The sequence below is a fragment of the Frieseomelitta varia genome, unplaced genomic scaffold, assembly GCF_011392965.1.
Source record: "Frieseomelitta varia isolate USP_RPSP 00005682 unplaced genomic scaffold, Fvar_1.2 scaffold_530, whole genome shotgun sequence".
Lineage (NCBI taxonomy): Eukaryota > Metazoa > Arthropoda > Insecta > Hymenoptera > Apidae > Frieseomelitta > Frieseomelitta varia.
Window position 1 is genome coordinate 157,426 of NW_025110291.1, and position 24,296 is coordinate 181,721.

Below are 24,296 nucleotides of genomic sequence, written 5' to 3' on the forward strand. Positions count from 1 at the left end.
AAATTCTAGTTTTGTATCAGGAGAACATAAGATTCGAAGAGGTGGCACGACAGAGCCGGCCGTCCTGCTGTTCCCCCGTTTCCTATGTTTTTCCAAAAATTTTTGAATGTGAACATCTCCTGAACGAGATGGATTTTCTGGCTGGAATTTCTAGTTTTGTATCAGGAGTATATAAGATTCGAGGTGGTGGCACTAGAAAGCCGACCGTCCAGCAGTTTTCCTGTTTCCTAGGTTTTTCGAAAAATTTTTGAACTTGATTATCTCATGAACGAGATGGAATTTCAGGCTGGAAATTCTAGTTTTGTATCAGGAGAACATAAGATTCGAAGAGGTGGCACGACAGAGCCGGCCGTCCTGCTGTTCCCCCGTTTCCTATGTTTTTCCAAAAATTTTTGAACCTAAATATCTCGCGATCGTGATATAATTTCTTGCCAAAAATTCTAGTTTTGTATCAGGGGAACAGAAGAGCTGTTCTCCTGATACGTATGTTTTTTGCATTATGTTTAAATGCTAGTGTCTCTGTTATTAAGAGATATTCTTTGCTGAATATTTGAAAATTTTTTTCCATTAATTTACTTATTAACTAATTGTTCCTGTAGTTCAGTTTACTCTGTCAAATGATTTTGGACAATATAAACTGTACTATATATTGCGTAGTTCTTAGCTTGATATCGTTTTGCAAACTTTAGTGTTTGTACGACATCAATTACCAGGTCTCACCACGAGGAGGTGACTACGCTCGAGACCCATTGTGGGTTATATCTGTTACATTCAAGTTTCGATATTTAATTAGATAAATTTAAAAATTGGAGTTCTTAAGGATGAACTGAAATATAATATATGATTTCTAGTTCATAAATTAAACTACTAGGAAATTTAAGTACATATTCACTTACCGTTTTTTATCTTTGAATTATAAGAATTGTTTATTTACGGGATTCAAAAATCTGAGTGCTTTAGTTTTCTAACGATAAATAAATGGAGGATATGCAGATAAAATGTGAAGAATAACACCATTTCATGTCGCAATGTTTTATTAAAATAATACCATATTTACAGTGTTTATTTATTTCCTTTTTCAGCATTTTAGTACATCTGAAAATGTTATTCAGTTCTAATTATCATATTTTAACATTTTCTTGTTCTCTTTTATTTTAATTGAAACAAAGTGAAACGCTTTTCGTTATATCTTGTATACATTTATTATCAATGATCCGATTTCGGTATGCAATTCATTTTAAGAAAGTATACTATTACAAATAAAGAGTAGAATTCTACGAAGTAAGAAAATTTGGTATTTCAAATGTAAGGTATTCATTATAAACAGTATTTTACTTAATTCAGTTTTTAAAATAAAATATTTGTACTATTATTTATAAGATGTAGTTAAAGAAAGAACTAACGTTCATTTCGAATTAATTGTATTTTCCAAAAATTGGGTTACCATTTGAGATTAATATTGATCAAATTATACAGGATACATGAGACATGAGTAGGCGGTCTCATACTTTCACTTTTTAAACTGGACCAAGAAAAGGCCGCATGAATTATAAAAAGTGTTTTAAAGCGAGATATAAGAAAATCAGATTTATTTTTATTTTTTATATAATATAATATAAAGTATTATAATATAATAATATAAAGTATTAATATCATTTTAATACAACAATGAATAACGTATTAATAATATTTGAATACAAGAAAAGACTGATTTTACGATAAATATTAAATAAATATGAACTTTTGTGTGATGGATATTTTCATGTATTTCTTTTGTATTATGTTGTAAAATATATTGTATATAATCATATAAAAGCATATTTCAATTTTATCAAACATTCAACATAATCAATACATTAAATATAATATATTTATGTTTCATGTTATATTCTTGAACGACGGTGATATTGGTAGTAAAACTTTACACATGAATAAAATAAATCTAAAGAATTATGTACATTTAGGAAATATTTATGATTCTGTTCAAACAGTTGCGTTCCAAGTGCATTGCTTAATTTATGGAACCAGCAAGATCCTAGAACGATAAGATTGGTTACACTGTTTAAGCAGGAACTATAATTTAATTGTATGGTATATCTTATGTACAGCTTTATCCATGGCTTGATACAAGCATGATATAAGTTTAAAAATTAAAGTAGGTTATCCGAAGTTGACTGTGTCTATTGTTAGTTAGAATTTATGAACTTGTGGAATAAAAGTATCTGATGGTAACGATTTCTCTTTCATGTACCTATAAGAAACAGTCACAACACCCAAGTAAATTTCAGTTAGATGTATTGACCCATACATATTCAATTGATTACTTAATGTGAAACACGCGAAACAAGAAAGCCATAGGGTTAATCAATTCTTTTTTGTTGCATTTTCATCCGAATAATTTTCATACAATATTTTCTCTTCACAGTTTAATATATTTTTTAAAAGAAACATAATTTCTAAATTTACATGTGTTGCACATTTGAGATGTAATGTAAAACGATAAAGAATAATGTATTATTTGTAAATATATTTTTAATCAGAATAAAAATCAATCAATGGTTGATTTCAAAATTTAGAAAATGAAAAATTTGTTTTATCTGTTTCATCCATTTATTCAATGACAGTGCATTCATGTTCGGAGAAATGCTTGCTGAATGACGTTCATTGACATTGAAAAGTAACATTCTATTGAAAAAGTAATATGATTTTTAAATTTTGGCGTTGATATTGACACTTTTTTCATACATATTGACACTTTTTTTTGTTTGCTTAAATGACGTATGGTTTCCTCCAGCTAAAACCATTAAAGGAAGGCTTCGATGAAACTTTGTAAGCTTGAAGAATGGTCAAAAGATAATAGATGAATATTTTTTTCTAACCCAAGTTTAAGATATATATATTGCAAATTTCATAAAAATTCAGATTAAAGAGAGTTCACGACTAAATTTCAAATTAACAAGATTTTATATTATATTTAATATTCATTTAAATATAATGTTCTTAATTTCCAGTTGAAAGATATAGAATATTTTACACATTATTGTTATATACATATATTTTTTTACTACACAGTTCATAAACCAAGTCGGTCTGTATCCAGATATTATCACATATACGAATTTATCACGCGATCTTAACATTTTACTACGTTAAAAAGAGAATGATTACTTCTGGCCTCATTTATTTATAGCCAATTTATTATACTTAACTATCTTTTTATATTTGACAATATATGTCTCGATGGGTTAAAAATGGTCGCCTTTAAAAATAACGCTTTTCTAATTTTATGTTTACATTTAAAAAGATATTCGAATAGTTTAATTAGAATATAATATCTGGCATAAATTTTAATTGTATTTTTATAACTTTATAACTTTATAAACATGTTAATACCTATTACAATTAGATTGGCAAACGATTTATTCTATATTACATTATTAGTTTATTCTACATTGCATATTATTCTATGCAATATTATTACATTGCATATTATTCTTGCACATTATTCTACATTCTTGATTTATTCTACATCATTATTTCAACGTTTAAAGTATGATATAGAATAACGATTAAAAATAAATTTAATTTATTATACCTTGCATACATAAATAAAATAATTCAAAATAAATTAATTAATGAATATTCTTGCATCGTGCAGACTTGTATCTACTGTTGAATTATAAAAATACGAAATGCATTATTCCGTGTGAATGACATAAAAAAAAGTTTCTGCCGATCGTATTCTCTATATTTTATAATCTTGTCTTGCAACTTTCTAGGATTTTGACATAAAAAAGAGAGAGAAAAAAAAAGAAACAACGGATGAAGCTTTACGAGAATATGAGAATTCAGCGCGTAAATTGAACACTTGCGTGACTAAGATTCCGTGACTCTGTAATTCCAATTATGCACAATGCATGATATAACGGTGTACATACAGTTTAGGTTGAAAATTTTTATTTTGTTTTCATTTCGTTTAATTTTTACTCTATCTACATGTATAAATATTAAGATTGCGTTCCATTTTTAATAATATAATATAATAATAAAATATAATCTCAAAATTATATAAAGATATAAGCGTTATCACCACGCAACTCTGGAACATAATGTTTCATTTAATTTTACTTTTGGCTTTAACATTGATATTGACATCTTATATGTCATATGTTAAGCAAAGGATCTCGATTATATTCATTGCTCTCGAATTTACAATTCCGCGAATTGTTGTACCTCTGAATACACAGAATACACAGAATTACATAAAATTACAAATTAAAATATTCAAAATAATATTTGAATACTCGATATAATATTTGATAAAACTCTATTCAATTCTAGTATCATCGAGTTATAGATGTCTAGAGTAATTGATTTTAAACGACTAAAATTCATATTTCACATTCTTTATTAAATTAAAAAATTAAACTAAAGATTCTAAAATTGCCATTGTCCCCAGTAGCTCCAACAACTCCATTTTCTCAGTTACGATCGCAAAAATAACAAATTGAATAAATACATAATCACGAACCCCTGCGAAATGCGGCCGAAATTACTTATATTTTAAATTACATCAAATTACTTATATTCCCCAAAATAGAAGGGTTTAGTAATAAAGCTAAATTGAATTAAAAAATTCCAAAATTAATTTCACTCTAAATTGTTCAGTTGTCCAATACAGCTCGATAGTATCAGTGACTTACAATCTCGAGTTATCATCTCGATGCTAAAATGTTGAACAAATATCCGCAGTCCAAGCATGCGACCAAAATCTCCTACTATTTTTCAATCACTCCCTGAGAGACGGTTTCGCCGAATAAGGAAGCAACTCGTTCGTAGAACCACGACGCGACCTTCCAAGGGTTGAAAGGCATTCCGAAAGTAACTCCGTACGACGTGTGACATTAGTCGTTTACGCGTCAGAGAAAAGTGGGAGGAGGAGGAGGAGGAGGAGGAATTTTCATTTCACATCAGGCCAGGTCAAAGTATACTTACAATTAGTCGAACAGAGCCGAACGAAGGCTGATCGTTCGTTTTACGAAAAAGTATCCAAGGCAAGAGGACGAGGTTCGATGCGTGCGATGTAGACAGTCCTGAGGACGTACGTTTACCTGCAGTCCCTACCACTTTCTTTGGCCGGTTGGTGGGCACCGCGTTCTCGTTACCGTGGTCCACGCTGCACTACTGTTCCACTATCTCCTCATTCACCTCGCGATTCGACAGGATCGAAGAACACGCGCGTATCTCCCGGACATTCATCTTCGAATTGTCGATCTATCGGTGAAAAGAACCGAGCGACTCTTCGCTCGATTCCACATCATTCTCCACGCTCGTGTTGCCAATCTTTCTTTCGTCTTTTTTTTTTTTTTTTTTACTTTCTATCGGCGAAGACGCATTGAGTCTTGTTACAAAATTGTTTCAAAAAATTTCGTGAAAAGTGACCGATCTGACAGGGAATCCGCGTGTTCAACGTCGCTGCACGAGAAGAGATAATAGTTTGGATCTTAAACGTTCCTATCTTGATCTCACGAGGGAAGTGTAAAGGCAAAAGATAATACACAGTAATAAACAATAAGAATTCACGATACAACGACTCGACTCTTCTTTATTATTGACATCGATCATCGCTCGTGAAATCATGTGCACCTGTTACCGTCAGTGTCACAATTAGTTGCATTTTACTGTATTATTCGTCCGGCGCTCAAGCTCTTTCGTTTAAAGAATTTTGAAGAAGGGACCACTTGAACGGCTGAGTCGTTCGAATGGGAGAGCAACGACGAAAGGAACGTATTCGATGGTGATTGTCGGTCAGTGGAGAACAATCAACCCACAGATAAAGTGACAAAGGCAGGTGCCGGTTGGAAGGTGGAAAGTAGGCAATATCGTTTAAGAGGAACTCCTTCTACTGAGGATTATCAGAAGCAATGGAAACGGCGATCACGGCCTAAATGAGTATGACCGACAAATATGTGCGTGTAGTACGTTGGTGATAGAGAAACCTACCTCGTATGGTTCTCTTCTTTCCATTCGCTCACCTCGGGCTGGAAAACTGTTGTGTGTTACATAAAGAGGGATTTTACTGGCCAGTTAATGAACTCGGTTGTGCGCGCAAATAGGGAACATCTATCGGCGACCTTACGTAAGTAAATATGAATAATTTCTTATTTGAAAGTGGCGAAGAATGTAGAATGAACGTAGAATAGAGCAAGTGCAATACCGTGGTCCACGCGTGACAGCCCCGTATTACGTGTTTATCTTCTTATGGTGAGGGCCCGAAGTTTCAGACTCTCGCTGAGAACCTGGAACTGCGCCCAACAATTTTATCGCACACTTTTCAGAGTTACTTCTCCAGTTCTCTTGATAAAATGAAATTATAACAGTCCTCTTTATTTCCAAGTAAATAAATTTTTGAACTTGCTTGCAATTTCGTTTATTGAACGTTTTCTGTGAACGATTTGTTGATCATCGATCGTGAAAATTAATTTTGTATCGTTAGATACAATTTTTGCAATTGTGAATAACGAAAGAAAGTTATGTTTTAATTTCGTGATTTTCTTTTTATCATTTTGTATGCTGATCGAATATTGTACATTATACTGTATATATGAATTATGATAAATAACAAAAAGTTTGATTGATGTGGCTTAAAGAATTGAATTTTTTGCTTGTCAATAACAGATAAAATCATTTCACTCAGTTTAATTTATGATTTAAATGTCCGTCGCTAATAACACTTTTTACGTTAATAGATGTAATTATGTTAATAGCTTCATTTCATTCTTCTATGATAAACAAACTTTATAAACATATATTCATAATTATTTTCATATCGATCAATTTTCATGAGATATTGAACGAACATCATTGAGAAATGATTTATGTAAAATTTTCCTAATGCACGACTCTAAAATAAAAAGACCATCATATGACAAGTACTGTATACTTAATGAACAAATCCTTGTAAACGATTCTTACAATGATGAATTTCAAATTATAATCATTCCATATGCTTGGAGAATATATTTCCCTTAAGAAACATTTCCAATACGTATTTCCAAGTATTTTTATAAATTAGATCTCTTGTAAAATATTGATTTCATGATATTATTATAATTTTCTAGAAGAAGGTGTTCAATTATAATATCTTTTTTAGCTCTAACATCAACAGATATAAATATAAAATATAAAAATAAATATAAAACTAATCTTGATATCATATATAATAAAATATAGAAACGAAAAAGGTATTTTTGGAAGAAGATCGCCGAACTTAATAACCGAGCAACATTATTTCGATTGAAAATCAGATTGAAGATTTTCATGAAAATTTATATTTTTATGAACACGATTAAAGAAAGACCCAAATAAAGACTTGTTTTGTTCATTAAAAACTTTTATGCATAAAAATCTCTTGTCAACTAAGTATATTGCTTATTTTTGCTTGCAAAAATTACGCGTAAGTTTCTACTTTCTACAAATCCATTATCGTTTTACTAACATAATTGTTGACAGAATTTTATTGACACCGTAAAATTTCGGTTTGAATTTAAATACTGTATTACGTGCACGTTAGATGCAACAGGAAATCGAGGTATGACCTTTAACATTAACGATTGTCGCAAAGTTCAGGTAACATCACGTTTCATTTACCAAACATTTAGTTTCTTTTTCATAATGGTGTCAAACTATCATTATGGCCTGTTCTTATGAATTTAAACATAATATCTTAATTTAGATATCATAACGATCGGAAAAATTTGTTAGATCATCGTTAACAAGATCGAACGTCAAAATAGCTGAATCAGACATACGAATCATAATCTCATAACTATTTAGATCAGAAAACATTACAGGCTTGTTTTTACTTCTTATTAACTATAATAATAATTTAATAACTTATTAAGACTATTGAAATGATGACTTACAAATGTTTAATTATGATTTACGCAATATATTTCTATCTTTTTTTATTAAATATCTGACACTTGAATAAAATAAACTTTCAATTTTTATTCATTTCAAAGTAATTATATTTTATGTTAATATATACTAATGTAGCTAGTAAAAGAATCAATTATGGATTAATTAGTATATATTAACATAAAATATAATTTGACAAGAAGAGGAAATATCTTTTTATCAAGGTCTTTATTATACAAATCATGAGAGTTACTTGCCTTTTTCCTTTCTTTATAAAATGGCTGGGCTGGAATTATCTTGATGCAGAAACATTGTCAGTGACCCTTTTCGCGTAATTAGCGTAGCGTAATTGCGTGCATACGGTTTAAGTCATGAAAATAATTAAAAATTTTTATTTTCTCGGAAATATTTACTGAGAATGTTAATTCTGATATAAAAGTAACACCTGAAAAAAGATATTATTAAAATTATTATTCAATTTCCTGAAATCTTGATTAATTAAAATACTATTTCATTAAGTTTTCTAATCCTTCTTCTCATCAATTAAAATACCTTAATTATTGATAGATCTGCCATGTTACATACTGATTCTTCCACATGTTAAAATTTATTTGATATTAAATTATATACTTTGGCACAATGTTATTTCGTGTTATTAAACATTATACGTTATTTATATCGTTATCTCTTGATGTTAAATAATTCGTAATTTATACGTAACTATCTTTCGTGAGAATAATCGACTGATCATACAGAAAGATCTCAGCGTGAACTTTCTTTAGTATTGTTTCACCTACAGGCACGTTCTACTCCATTATTACACGGTACGTTGACTGGAACTACTGGAACTATTATTTGATATTTAGGGCAAGTTCAGCTGTTTCGCAACGTTGATCAGTCACTGTCAAAACGTTTAAACGTCCACGTCGCCGCAAACACGCTTATTCACATTAAAACGAACATAACATCTTTCTCCTTCGTTTCAGTAAATAAATCCGTATCTTTTGAGTTATACTTCATAGTCACAAAAATATTAAAAACTACAAAATGCAAAAATGAAAAAAATATCAAGAATTGCAAAATGAAATCAGAAACTGTAAAAATATTAAAAATTATACTACGAGTAATAAAGTATAGTTTTAATATTTCGATGAATATTCAAGATGCAACAATTCCACGTTGTATCAGTTTTACCGAAAACAAAATATGAAACCGAACCTGGAAGCGGCAAATGCAACAAAATTAAAGTAAGTACGTGGTTCACCATGAAGAGTGTTTCGCAAAAAGATCACTTTCTCTTTGTGATCACGTCAACATTTCAGCCACTGAAATGTACTCATTCAGGGTCCTTCGAGGGTAAATTAGACGAGTTTATCTTCTTTTTTAACATATTCACAAAATTAAGATTCAAGATATTCGAAAAGTCAAAGTCTAAAAACGCAAATCAAATTATAAAAACGCTGACTATTAATTACTCAAATAAATTTAACCAACAGCGAACCACGTGGAAGATTTCCAAGTGTTTTAATTAAAATAATTCTCTGAAATTTTATTGTTATTTTGTTGCTAAAAAGCGCTTAAATCAACAAGGTATTACATAAAGTAAGATCAAAGATACAGCAAGGTGAGAAAGAACAAACTTGACTTTCTCTTTATTTTTAAGGATTTCGATATCGCAACGCACTTTTGGATTTTTTCCCTTTTTAAGAAAAAAACGACATGTCGAAATATATTACTTTGCTTAATATAATTTTCAATATAAAGATTGATTATGACTAAAGGATCGGAATTTGAATATACTTCTCTAATTTTTTATCGTCCAATCATGTAGTTACGTTTTATAATTTAATTAACATAAATAACATATTAACTTTTCCAAATAAAGTGATTATTCAAGTTAAATGAGAGTAAATAATTTTGTTACAGTGCAAAACATAAATATAATATGCACAAAATTTGCAGACAAATGATAACAGTCAAAATAAAGTATTTATTATAAAATTTAGTAGATGAAATAAATTTCTTTCTCTAGTTATGAACCTGAAAAAATTCTAGGAATATAGTTTAGAAATAGATAAAGTATAAAATATAATAATAATAATCTATAATTTACTTAAATTTTACAAAAATAAAAGACTGTATTCTATAATGTAATTAATAAATGTAATCATGCACAATGCGGTAATTTTATAATTTTATAACTAATAATCATAATCGTAATCATAACAAAATTATCTAAAAAGAGAATTCTGAATTCTACTTTGAGTGAAAAAATTGAACGGATACACATTAGTATTGCGGTAAAATTTTTGAGCACGATTCATGTACTATCTATAAAAATACACAGAATGCGGTTTCGAATCGAAACCACAAACTCGAGATAAACGCTTCCGTATATCTTTTCTACGATATCTGAAATGTTCTTAAACCATGCCTCTTCGTTTCTCAGAATTTTTATACAACAGTAACATCAGTTGCATAAAAACCATCAAAGGAAAAAGTATTCCCAAAATTTTTCATTAAAAGAATTATAAATTTTATCGGAAATTTGATATTTACTATTTTGCTCAGTAACAAAATTATAGTAATTCGCAGGTAGAAATTTGAATAGATTAATTTTTATAATATCAATCTTATAGCAAAATTTTCCTACCATCTGTAAATAAAATTTATTAAGTAGATGTTAATTTTCAGAAATTTCAATAGATTTATAGTATAAATTTCATATTAATTTAAATATACTGTCAATAGATTTACAATTATATTAATTATAAAATTTCTTGATTTAATCGGTATTAATTTTTAATATTTGAATAGATATGTAGAAAATTCAAATATACAGAATAGAATTAAAAAAAAGAGGGAAATCTTCGAAGACAAGAACAAACAAAAGGAATAACTTTTAAATTGATCTTTAAATAGAATGTACTACGTAAGATCCCAAAATGTGCAAAACATCCAAGACAGAGTGTTCATTGCAATATTTAATAGGCAAAATAAATCTCTCCTTAAGTTCCAGTTTCTTTCTTTGTCCAAAGAGTGAAAGTTTGACATTGAAAGTCGCTGTTCATTCAACTCGAAATATTCATTGCAGATTTTAATTATCGTAGTTATGCTCGCAATATCGCGCTCATGACAGAAACACTTGCGCCAGGCTTTCGTTTTCGAAACTATTCATTTCATATATCATCCATGCGTGGACAGGAAATGTGGGAATTAATTCTGTGTGCCTATGCAGACTCTACGAAATTAAGTAGCCGTCAACGTACATATATCAACTTGATCAGCCAAGATTTCAAGGTTCGATAGCTTTTTGAAATGATGAATACAGTAGTTTTATCGTAAATGATCCATAATCGTTTTCTCCTCGTTTGTTTATTCTAATATGAAATGTATGGCTAGAATCGAATCTGGTTATTACTGCAACCTAGTGTATAATACAATTTCTCATGAGGTAGTATCATAAGTGTTGGTTATTGCTGATACGCGAAGTAAACGAGATGTATGAAATATTATATATTCCGGTGCGGAATTTGATCAAATAGTTTCGTATTTTAAATATTTGAAGAGTAAGCTACAATCTATGTCTAAATGTTACTAATAAGAAAAAATTATTGTAGGATTAACAAAAGAAAGATAACTATTTATTTATATATATATATATATATATATATATATATATATATATATATATATGTGTGTGTGTGTGTGTGTGTGTGTAGTTAGGAGTTACGTGCTCTTCTGTTCTAAAATATCTTTAAATTCAAATGTAATCATCGAATCAAAAGATAGTCGCGACGTAGTTTAATTTAATACAGTAAAATGACACTAATTTAATACAGTAGAACAACACTAATCAGAAACACAAATTGAATGCGTGTCAATCGAATTGTATTTCAAAAGTCAAATTTCAAATATTTAAGGAAGAAAATGATGATTTGAAATATTTTATAAACATTAATCTACTTGTTAATTAAAATTATATAGATTTTGAACAAATGATGTTTCCCATCATTCACTGCGGAAAAAAGAATAATGAAATTTACTGTACAATTATTGCAGACATGTTGAGAGATGTATAAAATGTATTATTATTATTATTATTATTGCTGTTATTATTATCAGAATAAATTTCACTCATTTTATTACACATGTGTATTATTATTCTACATATAGATTTCCATGAAATAGTGTTTTGTTCTTTAAACAAATGTCAGAGACATTGCAATTATTTTAGAATCTGTCTAATTTTAACGAAAAGGTTGATTAAGATTCACGAATTATGCAAAACACGTTCTTAGTTCTCCCTGTTTTCGCATTTTAAATACTTGAAAGACAGACGTACTTACAGGCAGGCTTCTGTGACTGATTGTTGTTCATTACTTCAACTTCGATACCCTCAACGAAACCGTACTTTCTTCTCGATTTCTATTTAATTTCCACATCACCCTTGATATTGTGTGTATGATTTCACTCGTTTTGGAAATGCCGAAAAGGTTGTGAAAGCTCGATCTGGTGTAAGTTCTCGTTGCAATAACGGTAGGAAGCCGTGCGTCATGCTTGTTTCTATCCCTCCTTCGTGAAGGCAAATGGAAAGTCTGAAATCACAGTTCCTTCTTCGTATATAAGCGGCGTGTAAACTCCGCTCGGGCACACCATTCGTCCTTGCGGTCATTATGTTTCCGCATAGCCATTTACCGACGTACGCAAAATGTGTACATTGAACCATCGTTATCGATCGAATATATTTAAGGCTTGATCCTCCAGACTTGGCAACTTCATTTCCTTCCTGCGTCCAGTTTCACCAATCGAGAATTTTCATATTCACTCGCGGTGAAATTGCATTTTTCGAATATTTGAGAAAATACTTTCTACAATACGTCAAAAATAACTCTCTACGTGATATAGCATTGCAAGTCGAGTATGCAGAAGAAGCTCAGTCAATATTAGTGTGTCTATTATGTGACTGTACATGTGTATGTGTGTAGCAATTATGACACCGCAGTTAAATCAGCTCAAGAACTTCAAGCTTCAAAATGATTTAGCAAAGAGCTGTTTAACTCATTTTCAAGATGAAATAATTGATTAAATGAATCTTGTACAAAAGTAAAGGTGCTTGATGCTCTTTTAAAGAGATACGAACCAATTCATTGTACAATCTAATATTTATATACCGATTATTATTATGGAATTAATTTTCTGCGCTTCAGTATTATTCTATACTTTTATATAGAATGAAACTTTAAATTTCTGACTACATTAATCGAGATGTAGCTTTCCGCTCTCTACACAAGTGTATCTTGTGTGTTAAATACCGGAAGCCTCGAATACTTCCTTTCCTACGCGACTTTTATTTCCATATATTATTAATGAAGCATATTATGAGTAATTATAGGTATTTATACCTATATTATATACCTACGTACTGATAGAAATAATATAATCTAAGGTAAGTTAAAGAAGATGAACACAACTGGAGGAAAACATGCTTTTTGATGAAAGGACACAATGTGTTTAGTATCAAACGTCTGTCTACTGTAATTTAATAATATCATAGATCAATGTAAAGTATACTGTAATGGTACTTTATGCAAATAATAGATTAATTTTTTTTATAACAGTAAGTATTAAACTTAAAAGATAATATAAAAATTGAGGAAACGTTGTTTTATAGCCACGCAGAAATAAATAAAATTCTACGAATTGTCCTCATAAATGTAATAAAAAATTCTACGCAACATTTTAAATAATACATTTCTATGCTCAATAGGAGTATATTTTACTTCTGATACATTCCAGTTTTTCGCAGCGAAGGCTGTCAGCAGTTGAAATAATGTTTCGAAACTAAACTGGCTCTGCCATTTTGTAACATATTGATCGGAAAAGAAAAATTGAAAATCGCATTTATAGATGAAAAGAAATTCTTTGTCTACTTTTCAGCAATCAGTTTTAGAAAATACTGCTTTCAATTTGACGAATTTCTTTCAAACTGCGTTGAATTTAACTCTTGAATCGAAATCGAATCATCCGGGCGTATATTATGACACTTTTTACTTCTCATTATCCTAGAATCACAGTTCTCAATCTCAAATCTTTCGAAATCATTATAAATCGAGCCGATATGTTTAAGTAACATAAGTTAGTGCGCTTAAATATATGCACAGGTTTGCATTCTTTTGAAATCGTCGTAGATTGCGCCAGTGCATCTAGGCAACAAGTAACAGACGAAACTAATATTAAAATTCTTGCCAGGCATCGAGAATAAAACTAGGATTCCGAATCTTTGCGTGGATATCGACGGTCCTGACGGTCGAACGACACAATCCCAACCGAGGCTGGTGAACATAAATGTTGCAGTGCAAAAGCAGCTCGCGATTGCGCCGAAGTTTGCAAAACTCGATAAATTAAGGGAGAGTTGGATTGCTCCAAGGCCTTTACAAATGTTTAATGATCGTACATGTTCGCCACAAATACAGATTGAAGCGCATGTACATGTGCGTACATACATACATACTATGCGCATACGTGCATACGCACTCTCGAAATTTTCAATGCATTATATTGCAATCCTATATTGCCTTTCGTTGCTCTCGCTGTCATTCGTTCTTTTTCTTCTCATCTGTTCCGGTATACTTTGATTGATTAACCTCATTTTGTTTTGCATTTTCATGCAAACATTTCCCACAATTACAAGATGAATGAAAAGATCTTGTTCTTACTATCTCTTATTTTCTAATAAAATGGTTTTCATTAATGGCGATCGTAAAAATTCATTGTCAGTTTGCTGAAAAACAGTTCATACACGTTATGAGGATCGAAGATGTTATTTTTAAAACTGAAGAAAGAATTTTTTACAACAAAATCATTGCATCAAGCTAATCCTTAGTAAAATATTGAAGGACGACATTCCATTTATAAAAGTCAGCTTAAATTATCTAACAATAAGTGGATTTGATGTAAAATTTTGTCAACACTGATATGAAAATCGTCAAAAGTATTTCGCCGCTATTTATACCTAAATTGTAATATAAAGATCCGGAGAAAATTTAAGATAATTTATATGTTTCTCTGATAACGTTGAAGAAATTATAAATGAAAAAAGTTAAGATATTATACACAAAACAGGTTGCAATTGAGGAAATTTTTTAATATTCAAATCACTTCAAGCTTGTCGTTATGTTTCGTTCATATGTACATACGTATCATATGAAATATGGAAATCTATACAAATGTTATTTTTGCTATCTACTGCGATTTCTCCATTGAATAGTCATAGAATTTATTCAATGATGTATCACAACAGTGCTGTTAGTATTATTGCAATTCGATCGCGGCGAATGTTTCAGAGAAAGCGGTAATGCATGGTCGCGTTTGATTTCTGCCATTTTGTATTGTATCTGGAGCGTAAACTATTTCTGAAATTTGATAATAGCAGTGATTTTGTAGCAAATATTTCAAGCTATATTTATTTCTGTCGATACGCAACATTTTACTTTCAATTTTCTGTATCACGTCATAGAAGCTAAGTTATTAATGATTACACTCGTGAATAAAAATTTTCCAAATACCGAGAAAGTCAATATTAGAATATTAGAATAGTGCAGTAAATATTGTAACAATTACGGATACTTAAATTGAAGCGAAAATAAGGACTGAAAATTTGTTGTCTTACAGTAAAAAAAAACTCTATAACTGAATGCTTGATAACAACTAATAAACAAATTCTTACGAGACTCTAGCAAAATACAATTCAATTGTAAGAACATAAAATGTAACATTAAGTTACGACAAGATACAATTAAATAGAATTATTTGTTTCGTGTTAAATTCAGTTAAACTATTGGAACCTTGGGATAATTAAGAAATATTAATTTCTAATTAGAATTCGAATTTTTTATCACTATACGTCACGCTGACAAATATCTCGACTATGAGTATATTATATGAAGAATGTCATGTGGTATGGTTATTCCGTCCATTAGATGTTAATTTTGTATTTTCGTGATTTTCAGTGTGGAATACGTGCATAGCAATTTCAAACTTTTTATCATGTACATACACATTAACAGATGTTTGACGTTGTGAATCAATTAACGTTGGAAATAATGTGTTATTTTGATTTTAGAATAGTTCAATATATAATTATTTGTTTTCATGATTATTTGCATCCGTCTTTGTTGATTAGCCGTGTACCATAATTTATTCAGGGAAACACGAATAAGAATAACAGATTATGAGACGCTATACTATATTTACATGAAAAAAGTGTCACGATATTAATCTTCATTAAGCTAAATAGACTGAAAAACAGATTCGCACAGTTTCTTGTAAATAATGTATAATAATATGTAAATAATATGTTTCGATCTTGGATGATTCTCGTAAATAGTATACTTAAATCGAATTAATTATACTTTTATTTGTGTCAGTAATAAATATATATTACTATTAAACATTATTCAATTTATATATTAAAATGTTGCATTATTTTATTTTATACATTATTAAATTTGTATACGTAAAATATTTATAAAATAATTTAAGAATTAGTTTATTATCTGTCATATCAAGATTCTGCTACACACAGTATAAATCTACTAATTTTACGAGCAATTGCACATTCCTTTTTATGTTATTAAACATTAGATAAAATACTCGTTTCCAGAAATCAAATCTTAATTGATTATCAATATGGATAACACAATCACGTGTAAAAATTAGTAGTTGCTTTTTCTGTTAAAGAAATTATTGAATGAACAAGCTTTAGTAACAACGTATATAACAAATTAGAATTGCATTGGCATAACTAATTTCTCAATAACCTAGAATAATAAGATATTTATACGACGATTTAAAATAGTAAAATTAAAAAAATAAGCTGTCCGACATTGCTTATATTTTATTTTTATTTCGTTGCCCTTCGAAATCCAGTCAGCGAAACTTTTGAAACAGTTTTCACTTCCAACAAGTTCGTTCTTATAATGCATTGGTGAAACTGTTTCGTCGTTGAATCACTGACGTGAAATATCGGATTTTCCACCAACTTTATGCAACATTTGCGCAAGAGTATTTCATTGTAATGCACTTGTTGTAAAAATGCTCAAAAATATATGTCACAGAATTAGAAAAATTGAAAATGTTGTCGTAAATCACTTTAATTAGAAAATCGGACTAATCATTTATCGAACTAGGTTTTTATGGATTATTTTACATGTCAATTTTTTATAATTATACGCACGTCTTTAGTTCGAGTGTTTCAACTTGACGTAAAAGTTTTTAATATTCGCAGAACTCCAAGCATCATAATATTAAATATTCTCTAAATATTATAATGAATAATTTGACAATTTTTTATATTTTTTGTAAATTACGTATTCTATATATTTTTTACAGGCGTGAATTTTTACATAAATATGTACATACACATTCACGTGTGACATATACATTATAATGTATACGTCATATTAGTTTGAAAGTTTCGACTTGATGTAAAAGTTACTATTCATAACGAAAGTTTTGCAAACTGATGTCCGATAGTGGATTTTTACGCATTCATAGGAAATTTTAAAGTGCAAAATTGCGCAGAGTATGCGCAAAAGATAAAAAGAAAAATATATATAAAATATTCAAAGTGTAGTGTTTCATGCAACATTTAGTTGAAAACGATTTTCTACGAAAATTCCATTTTTTGAATGATATTCTCAAAAATATGATTTTGCATACAAATCCGTAGTCTATTGATAATCGTTTGATATGTAAATGTATACTATAAAAGAAATTCAAAGTTCAAACAATTATTAAAACAATTTCGTACAATTTCAAGGAAGATAATTCGGGAACGAGTAAAATAAAAATCATTGAAGCAACAAACAATCTTGAAATTAATTGGCAATTTTAATCGTGTTTCGTATGTATGTATATATATATATAAAGTAAGTTTTGACGTGTCTTTCTTATAATGTATCATATAATAATCTTTCATCGGCTTGAAACCAGTTCTTTAAGGGAAGATTTTGGGATGCTTTTGGAATGCAGTTCCAACGCTATGTAGTCGGGATATTTTTTCTGTCTCGAGGCTTATACAAAAGATTCCTGGTTTTTCCCCAGAGAAACAAGATTAACAAGAAAGGTGAATTCCAAATAACCATTCGACACGTGTGAGAAATTTGAATACGAAGATTATACGGCATTTATGCTACAGAATGTTTAGCATCGTTAAATTTTTATGAATAGGCCAATACAGAAAGTGAACCAACATAGAAATATAGAAATCCCTTTTTACTATTATTAACATTAATTCCCAAGTAATATTGTAGGTTTAATGTTATAGATGTTTTGTATTATATTACAAAAATTTAGATTCAATTCAAGTTCAAATTTTATTTTGTACTTTATACTTTATCCGCGATAAAAGTTAATAATAAAATTTGAAATTAAACGATATAGAACTTAAATTTTTAAAGCTCTCGATATTCAATGAGATTTATTTAATTAATTATTTAATTTAGTTGATATTCTAAGCTGAATGTGATATTAAAACGCAATATTTTTATTAAAACTGTATCCAAAGCATTTATCTTAGATTAATTAGAGAAAAATATTCACGATTTATTTAAAATTATATACCTGTGTAGGAAAAATATACAGTGTAATAATATTTCTATTACGTAATGGTTCAAGAAAGATTGAAGCAATTGAAATAATTATTAAATATTTCAATAAAGTTAATTATCAGTTACAAATTGAAATGTTCTGTAGTACTCTACGCAAATATCTCGTGTTCTCGTGGAAACTCCCGGTTCTCAGGGCTACAGAACCATTATCTTGTCTCTTCAGGGATGTAACGGTTCTATTGCATGTCTATCACTAAACAGCTCTTATTTTCGTCATGCGTAACAACATGGTTATCTGACATTCCGTTGTGGACTTTTCTCTTCAGTTCGACTTTTCACGATATGCTAACATAAGTTATCATTGACTGAAATAAGTATAGTTTTAACTAGCTTCTTTTTTGTCAATTCAGTAATCTATTCACTGTGATTATTACATAAATGGGTAATGTAATGTACATATGTTTAGATTTGAGATTTTCATTCTATCTACATTTTTGTCCAAACTTTATTCTAACGTTAAATGAGAGTGAAAAATATCGTGACTTAGAAATATGTAATAACATAGAATATAATATAATATAGAAATATGTAATAATATAGAATATAATATAATATAGAAATATGTAATAATATAGAATATAAAAATAAATGTATAAAATTAAAAAATTAGAGTTAGAGAACCATGTCCTTGTCACGAAACTATTATTTCTAAAATTGGAGGAAACTCAATTGTTATAACTGAAGAAAGTAAATGTTAGAAAAAATTAGGAAAGCATTTTAAAATTTGAAGGCATTAAATGAAACTACAATAAACTTTATATTCTACTGATCCTCCTATTAAAGATGCATTTAGCATCATATTACATATTAAATAAAATGTGTAAAAAAAATTTGCAATATATAGTAAAGAACAAGAATAAAAGTATAAATATTGATAAAAAGTACACAACAAATATTGTTTTCGAAATTAAAGCAATATTTAACATAAATTATTCAAACGTAATACACGCGAACGTAACACATACTTAACAATGTAAACTTCGATAACAATAAGATGCAAATGTCCCATTCAAAGTAGGATTCATTCAATACATATGTATATGCACATGTTTCACAATGTTTGTTGAACAGACTAACAGTTTTCTTTTTTATCAGCACTTTCTATTTTTCGCATATATGTGTTAAACAATTTGGATATTTTAACTAAAATTTCGTCAAAAAGTTCTAAAAAAAAAAAATAGCAATTCTTCTCGAGGTTAAATTTGGATTATGTCAACGAGTAGCTTTCTACGAACTCTAATCGTGCGAAATTTTTAATGTTCACTGATACGTAATGAAAAATCAAAATTCTCTCCTGACAAACTGTATGTACGTTCGCAACATTTGACAAAGCATTTTTTCTTTTTTTTTTTAATAATTTTCGTTTCCTAAAACACGATTATCTTGCGTAATGTAATGCAGTATTATATTATAATGAGAGGAACATTACTACTTTCTCAAGCATATATAACCATTCTATATAGCATGTGAGTAAATACTAAGTACTTGTGCTAACGAATAGTGAAAGTATAAGTGCTACTAGGTTTCGTCTTATATGATTTTTATTTTTATTTTAAATTCTACGTGTTGGCTGAAATTTCGTTTCACTCAACCTTTAACCCTGTTATTATACCACACGCCGAAATAACTTTCATATCATGTGACGAAACTATTTACACTTTCTATGGTGTCTTATATTTTTATTAAAGTTTCTACTCATAGAATTTAATCAATATCACTCGCAAATAAATAAAAACACAGTTTTGTAATTATTTTCTATATACAGACCCATCCATTAAATGCCAATAGCAAACGAAGCGTTGAATTTAATTTATTCGAAAGTTAAGCGAAACAACATTATGAAAATTTATTTTTATATATTTTCTCTTAATTTTAAATATTTTCTTTGTATTTGCGTACAATCTATCAGAAATGAATATTTATTAGATGATACTCAACGATGGTAGCGACATAACTAAAGACGAATCGATAGATCACAAAGATACGTAATATAAAGAACAGACAGCTTCTTTCGTCATAATGACAATTACATAGATATAAGCAACGCTATCGTTCATAAATAATTGCATGACCGTTCATGAATCATTGCGGTTAGCACTTTAACCATCAATTAGCTTTTTTGCGATATTAAAAATAACAGCACAATAGCATATAGCGTTATTGAGTTAGATACATAGTATACGCGAAGCCTGGATTCCCCAGCCTTTTTCTTTTCGATAAAAAGAATTTTGCAACAACGGCGCGTTTAATGCGATGAAAAAATTTCGATGCTCTGACAAAATAGCAGATCTCGTATTGATTATTAGTTCTAAAGTCTAATATTAAAGTTAGATATGAAAATAATCTATAAATATTATTCTGATGAAATTTTTCCATTGATTATAATTCGAGATAAGATATTAAAAATGAGTATGAGAATATTTTAAACCCAGGAATATGATCGTTTCGTTTTATATTACACTTTATGTCATAAGTAGAATGTGCAGTACACGTAGGTAAACGTAGTCATTTGAAAAGACCTGCAATTTCCAAAACGTATTATGTTTTATGATTACAGTCATCCGTAAAGCTAAACGTTTCAAAACAACGTGAATTATTCAAACAGTTAGTTGAATGAACTTTTACAACTTACTAACTTATTCTTATCTGAGGAGAAGAAATCTTCTAACATCTTAATTGTGTATACACTGGATGATTAATGAAAATTAATACTGCACATAACCTTTCATCCATTTTTGCTATATAGATGAACTTGAGTGGAAACTTCATTTAGTACCACTATGTTTTACTTCTAGTTGTTCGTTCAATGAGAATGTACAAAAGATTTTAGTAATCAAGAGCCATAATGTATATAATATGTCTATTTTAATAAGCAATTTTAATTAACCAGAGATCGATTAAAATATTCTAATATTTCTCTGACTTTTTTATGAGAAGAAGATTATTTAAATTTTATGATAATTTTTACTGAATAATTTTAGTAGACTAGTTGAAATATTAAAAGAGACTATATTAATAATCAATATATTTAATATATAATAGTTTAATATATTTAATTTTATAATTTTTTTATGTAAAGAAATTTACTATTATTTTTCTTATTTTTTTCAATTAGTGAATAAACTAATTCCAACCAATATATATATATATACTCTATTTCTGAGCCTAGAGAAAAATAATCTATCGTATTTTATGTCGTCAAATTTGTCAGTCAATGATATTATATTTAAATGACATGTTACCTTAATCCAGTCTAACAATTCAAACGATTCGTTTTACTAATATTATTTTATTCCTCTATTTCAGAATACGATAGACACACGCGACAACCCAACGATCCTTAATCTGAAACAGCTTGTATAACATCACGATCGTGAAAGTATAACTCGAATAGCTGTATCGGACGCAATAAAGAAACGATACAGGGGAAAGGAAAAACCAGATCGAGGAAGGAAGGAAGAATCGATCCGGATTGCGAGGGAAAGAGCAGGCGATGCTTGGTAACGGTGTTTCAAGAACAGATCGCGTACATCCCCGGAAACAATGCTCGGAGAAGTGACGTGAAACAACACTTTCGAAACGTAACACATCGCAGATTAATTGTAACAAGATTTCTATGGTGCGGCGACGATAAACAGAGCACGAATTATCCAATTATCTTAATTGCTGTGAATCTTAGCATAGTGAAACATAAACTAATTCCAGCAAAGCGAGCGATTATCGCTTTCGTCGATCTTCCAGCGGCATCTTTTTCTTTTGCACGTAACGCGCACGTATTACGTATCCTGTTTTAATATTGAGAAACACTTCACAAAGAGAGCCACCCCGGGTTTTCGAAACCTGATTTTGTGCACCGGTGTTGCACGAAAGTGAGCGGGCTCTCTCGAAGGAATTTCGACACTTCTATGATTATCGCGAGATCCGATTGGGCAACGTTGGTCGAAAATGAAGTTCATAGGGTCGTTGTTGGGCATCAGCTCGCCCAAGAAGATGGGCAAAGAGTACATGAAAGTAGGAAGGAACGCTCTGTTCGGGCTAAGGACGAATCAACACGATGGCCTGTACACGGACAAGGTTCCCAGACCTTTGTCCTTCCTCATTTCGAGGAATGGAAAACTCAAACACGGTGAGCATTATCGTAGTCTATGATTTGCGTTTCATACACTGTCCCGTTACCCGGTGAAATAATACTGCGATGTAATAATCCGACACTGATCATGAAACGCGTTAACGCGTGTACCGTGAATATATAACGATCGAAAGATAACCCGGTTCTTCTCTCGAAATTAAATACGGGATTTAACAGATAAGTTAATTACTGCATTATTCAATTGTTGGTTCGCTATTTCATTGAACTTTGAATATTATTGATTGAATGATGAAAATTATTTAAAGAGTCACAATAATTATATAATTATATAGATTAAATTATTATATTTAAAGTATAAAATTATATAATTAAAATAGTAATATCAATTTAACAATCGTCAAATTATTTCATTTAATATATATATCGTTGGTCGCAATTCGTCGTAAAAATTTCATGGAAAAATTTCGACCATGAAAACCACGCGATACAAACAGGTTTCCGATTTCTATCGAAACGGATGATTTTAGACGCTGCTTGTTCTTATTATGAAACACCTTGCAGTGTAGTAGCAATTATTTTAATTTAAAAGTGAAATGAATTTCAGTGCAATAAGGATTGCGCTCGGTAATTACGCAACTGTTGATTTAAAATTAGAAGTAATATTTTCTACGTGATTCTCATTTTAATTACTATTATGTCTTTCCGTTTCCGATTATAATCAACAACTTTTCGTACAAGTTTCACTATACGTAAGATGATTTACAATGATCTATGAAACTTTACGAAACATACGGTTTGTTTTATTTCGATTTTCATATTTGTCAACGTTAATACAAAGATTATATTATATTATTAAAGAGCAAGTATTTTTTATAAAGCAGCTTTCACGAGAAAGAAGAAAAGGGTGATTAATATTTTCAATTTTTATAATGCCTGACACTGTCTATTTTAAGTTTACTAACTTTTTCTTTCTGTTCCGAAGAAGAAGGTATATATGAATTTTATTTTCGATCTCTACAATATTTGACATTTATTCTTTTTAAGTTTCTTAATTTCATTATAATTCTTCGGCGATTAAAAATATGTCTACACCGCATCAGGTAATTAATTCAGGAGAAAAAATTTTTAAAAAGAAATATTCATTTGCAATTTTATAAATATCTTTCAAATTATAGTTGATTCCTGTATAGATGACACGTAATGATTTGCAAATCAATGAAGCTGAGATGATTACAGTAGACTTACCAGATGATTATACCAGACTTACCATTAAGAAAGATATTACGTGATGCAGTTTCACAATTTGAAATAGAAAAAAACCTCTGAAATCCCATTAATTTATTGAAATTTACCGAACTTCAAAAATTCATGACATCGTAATTATTTAATTGATAATTTATTTACAAAGAGATATGAAATCCTTGAAATACGTTGTCAAGCATGTAATTCTGATTAACTTTTTCCTATACATGCAAAGATCGCTCAGCCTTAATTTTCGAAACATTCACGAAAATGTAGCCGAAACTATACGCAATAGTTTCGTATTTCTGCGAGGTTTGGTTCAGAAATTCGGGGTCTGGGGGCAAAGAAAGATGTCCACTCCTACCCTATCA

The 24,296-nt window shown here is 29.6% G+C and overlaps 1 protein-coding gene and 1 long non-coding RNA gene across 2 annotated transcripts in view; one reads left to right on the forward strand and one right to left on the reverse strand.

The window, feature by feature from the left end:
* Positions 1 to 5,074: 5,074 nt before the first annotated feature.
* The window catches only part of LOC122533443 (scavenger receptor class B member 1-like), a 38,483-nt gene continuing 19,261 nt past the window's right edge, over positions 5,075 to 24,296 (forward strand). The window contains exons 1-2 of the mRNA XM_043663150.1: positions 5,075 to 6,139; positions 21,900 to 22,719. Coding sequence (XP_043519085.1) covers positions 22,539 to 22,719 — 181 coding nt within the window. The 5' untranslated portion in view covers positions 5,075 to 6,139; positions 21,900 to 22,538. The remainder of the gene's footprint in view (positions 6,140 to 21,899; positions 22,720 to 24,296) is intronic.
* Positions 8,315 to 11,280, reverse strand: LOC122533444. Its single transcript, XR_006307716.1, has 2 exons — positions 11,190 to 11,280; positions 8,315 to 8,365 (listed from the first exon to the last, which is right to left on the reverse strand). It is a non-coding gene; the product is annotated as an uncharacterized LOC122533444 (long non-coding RNA).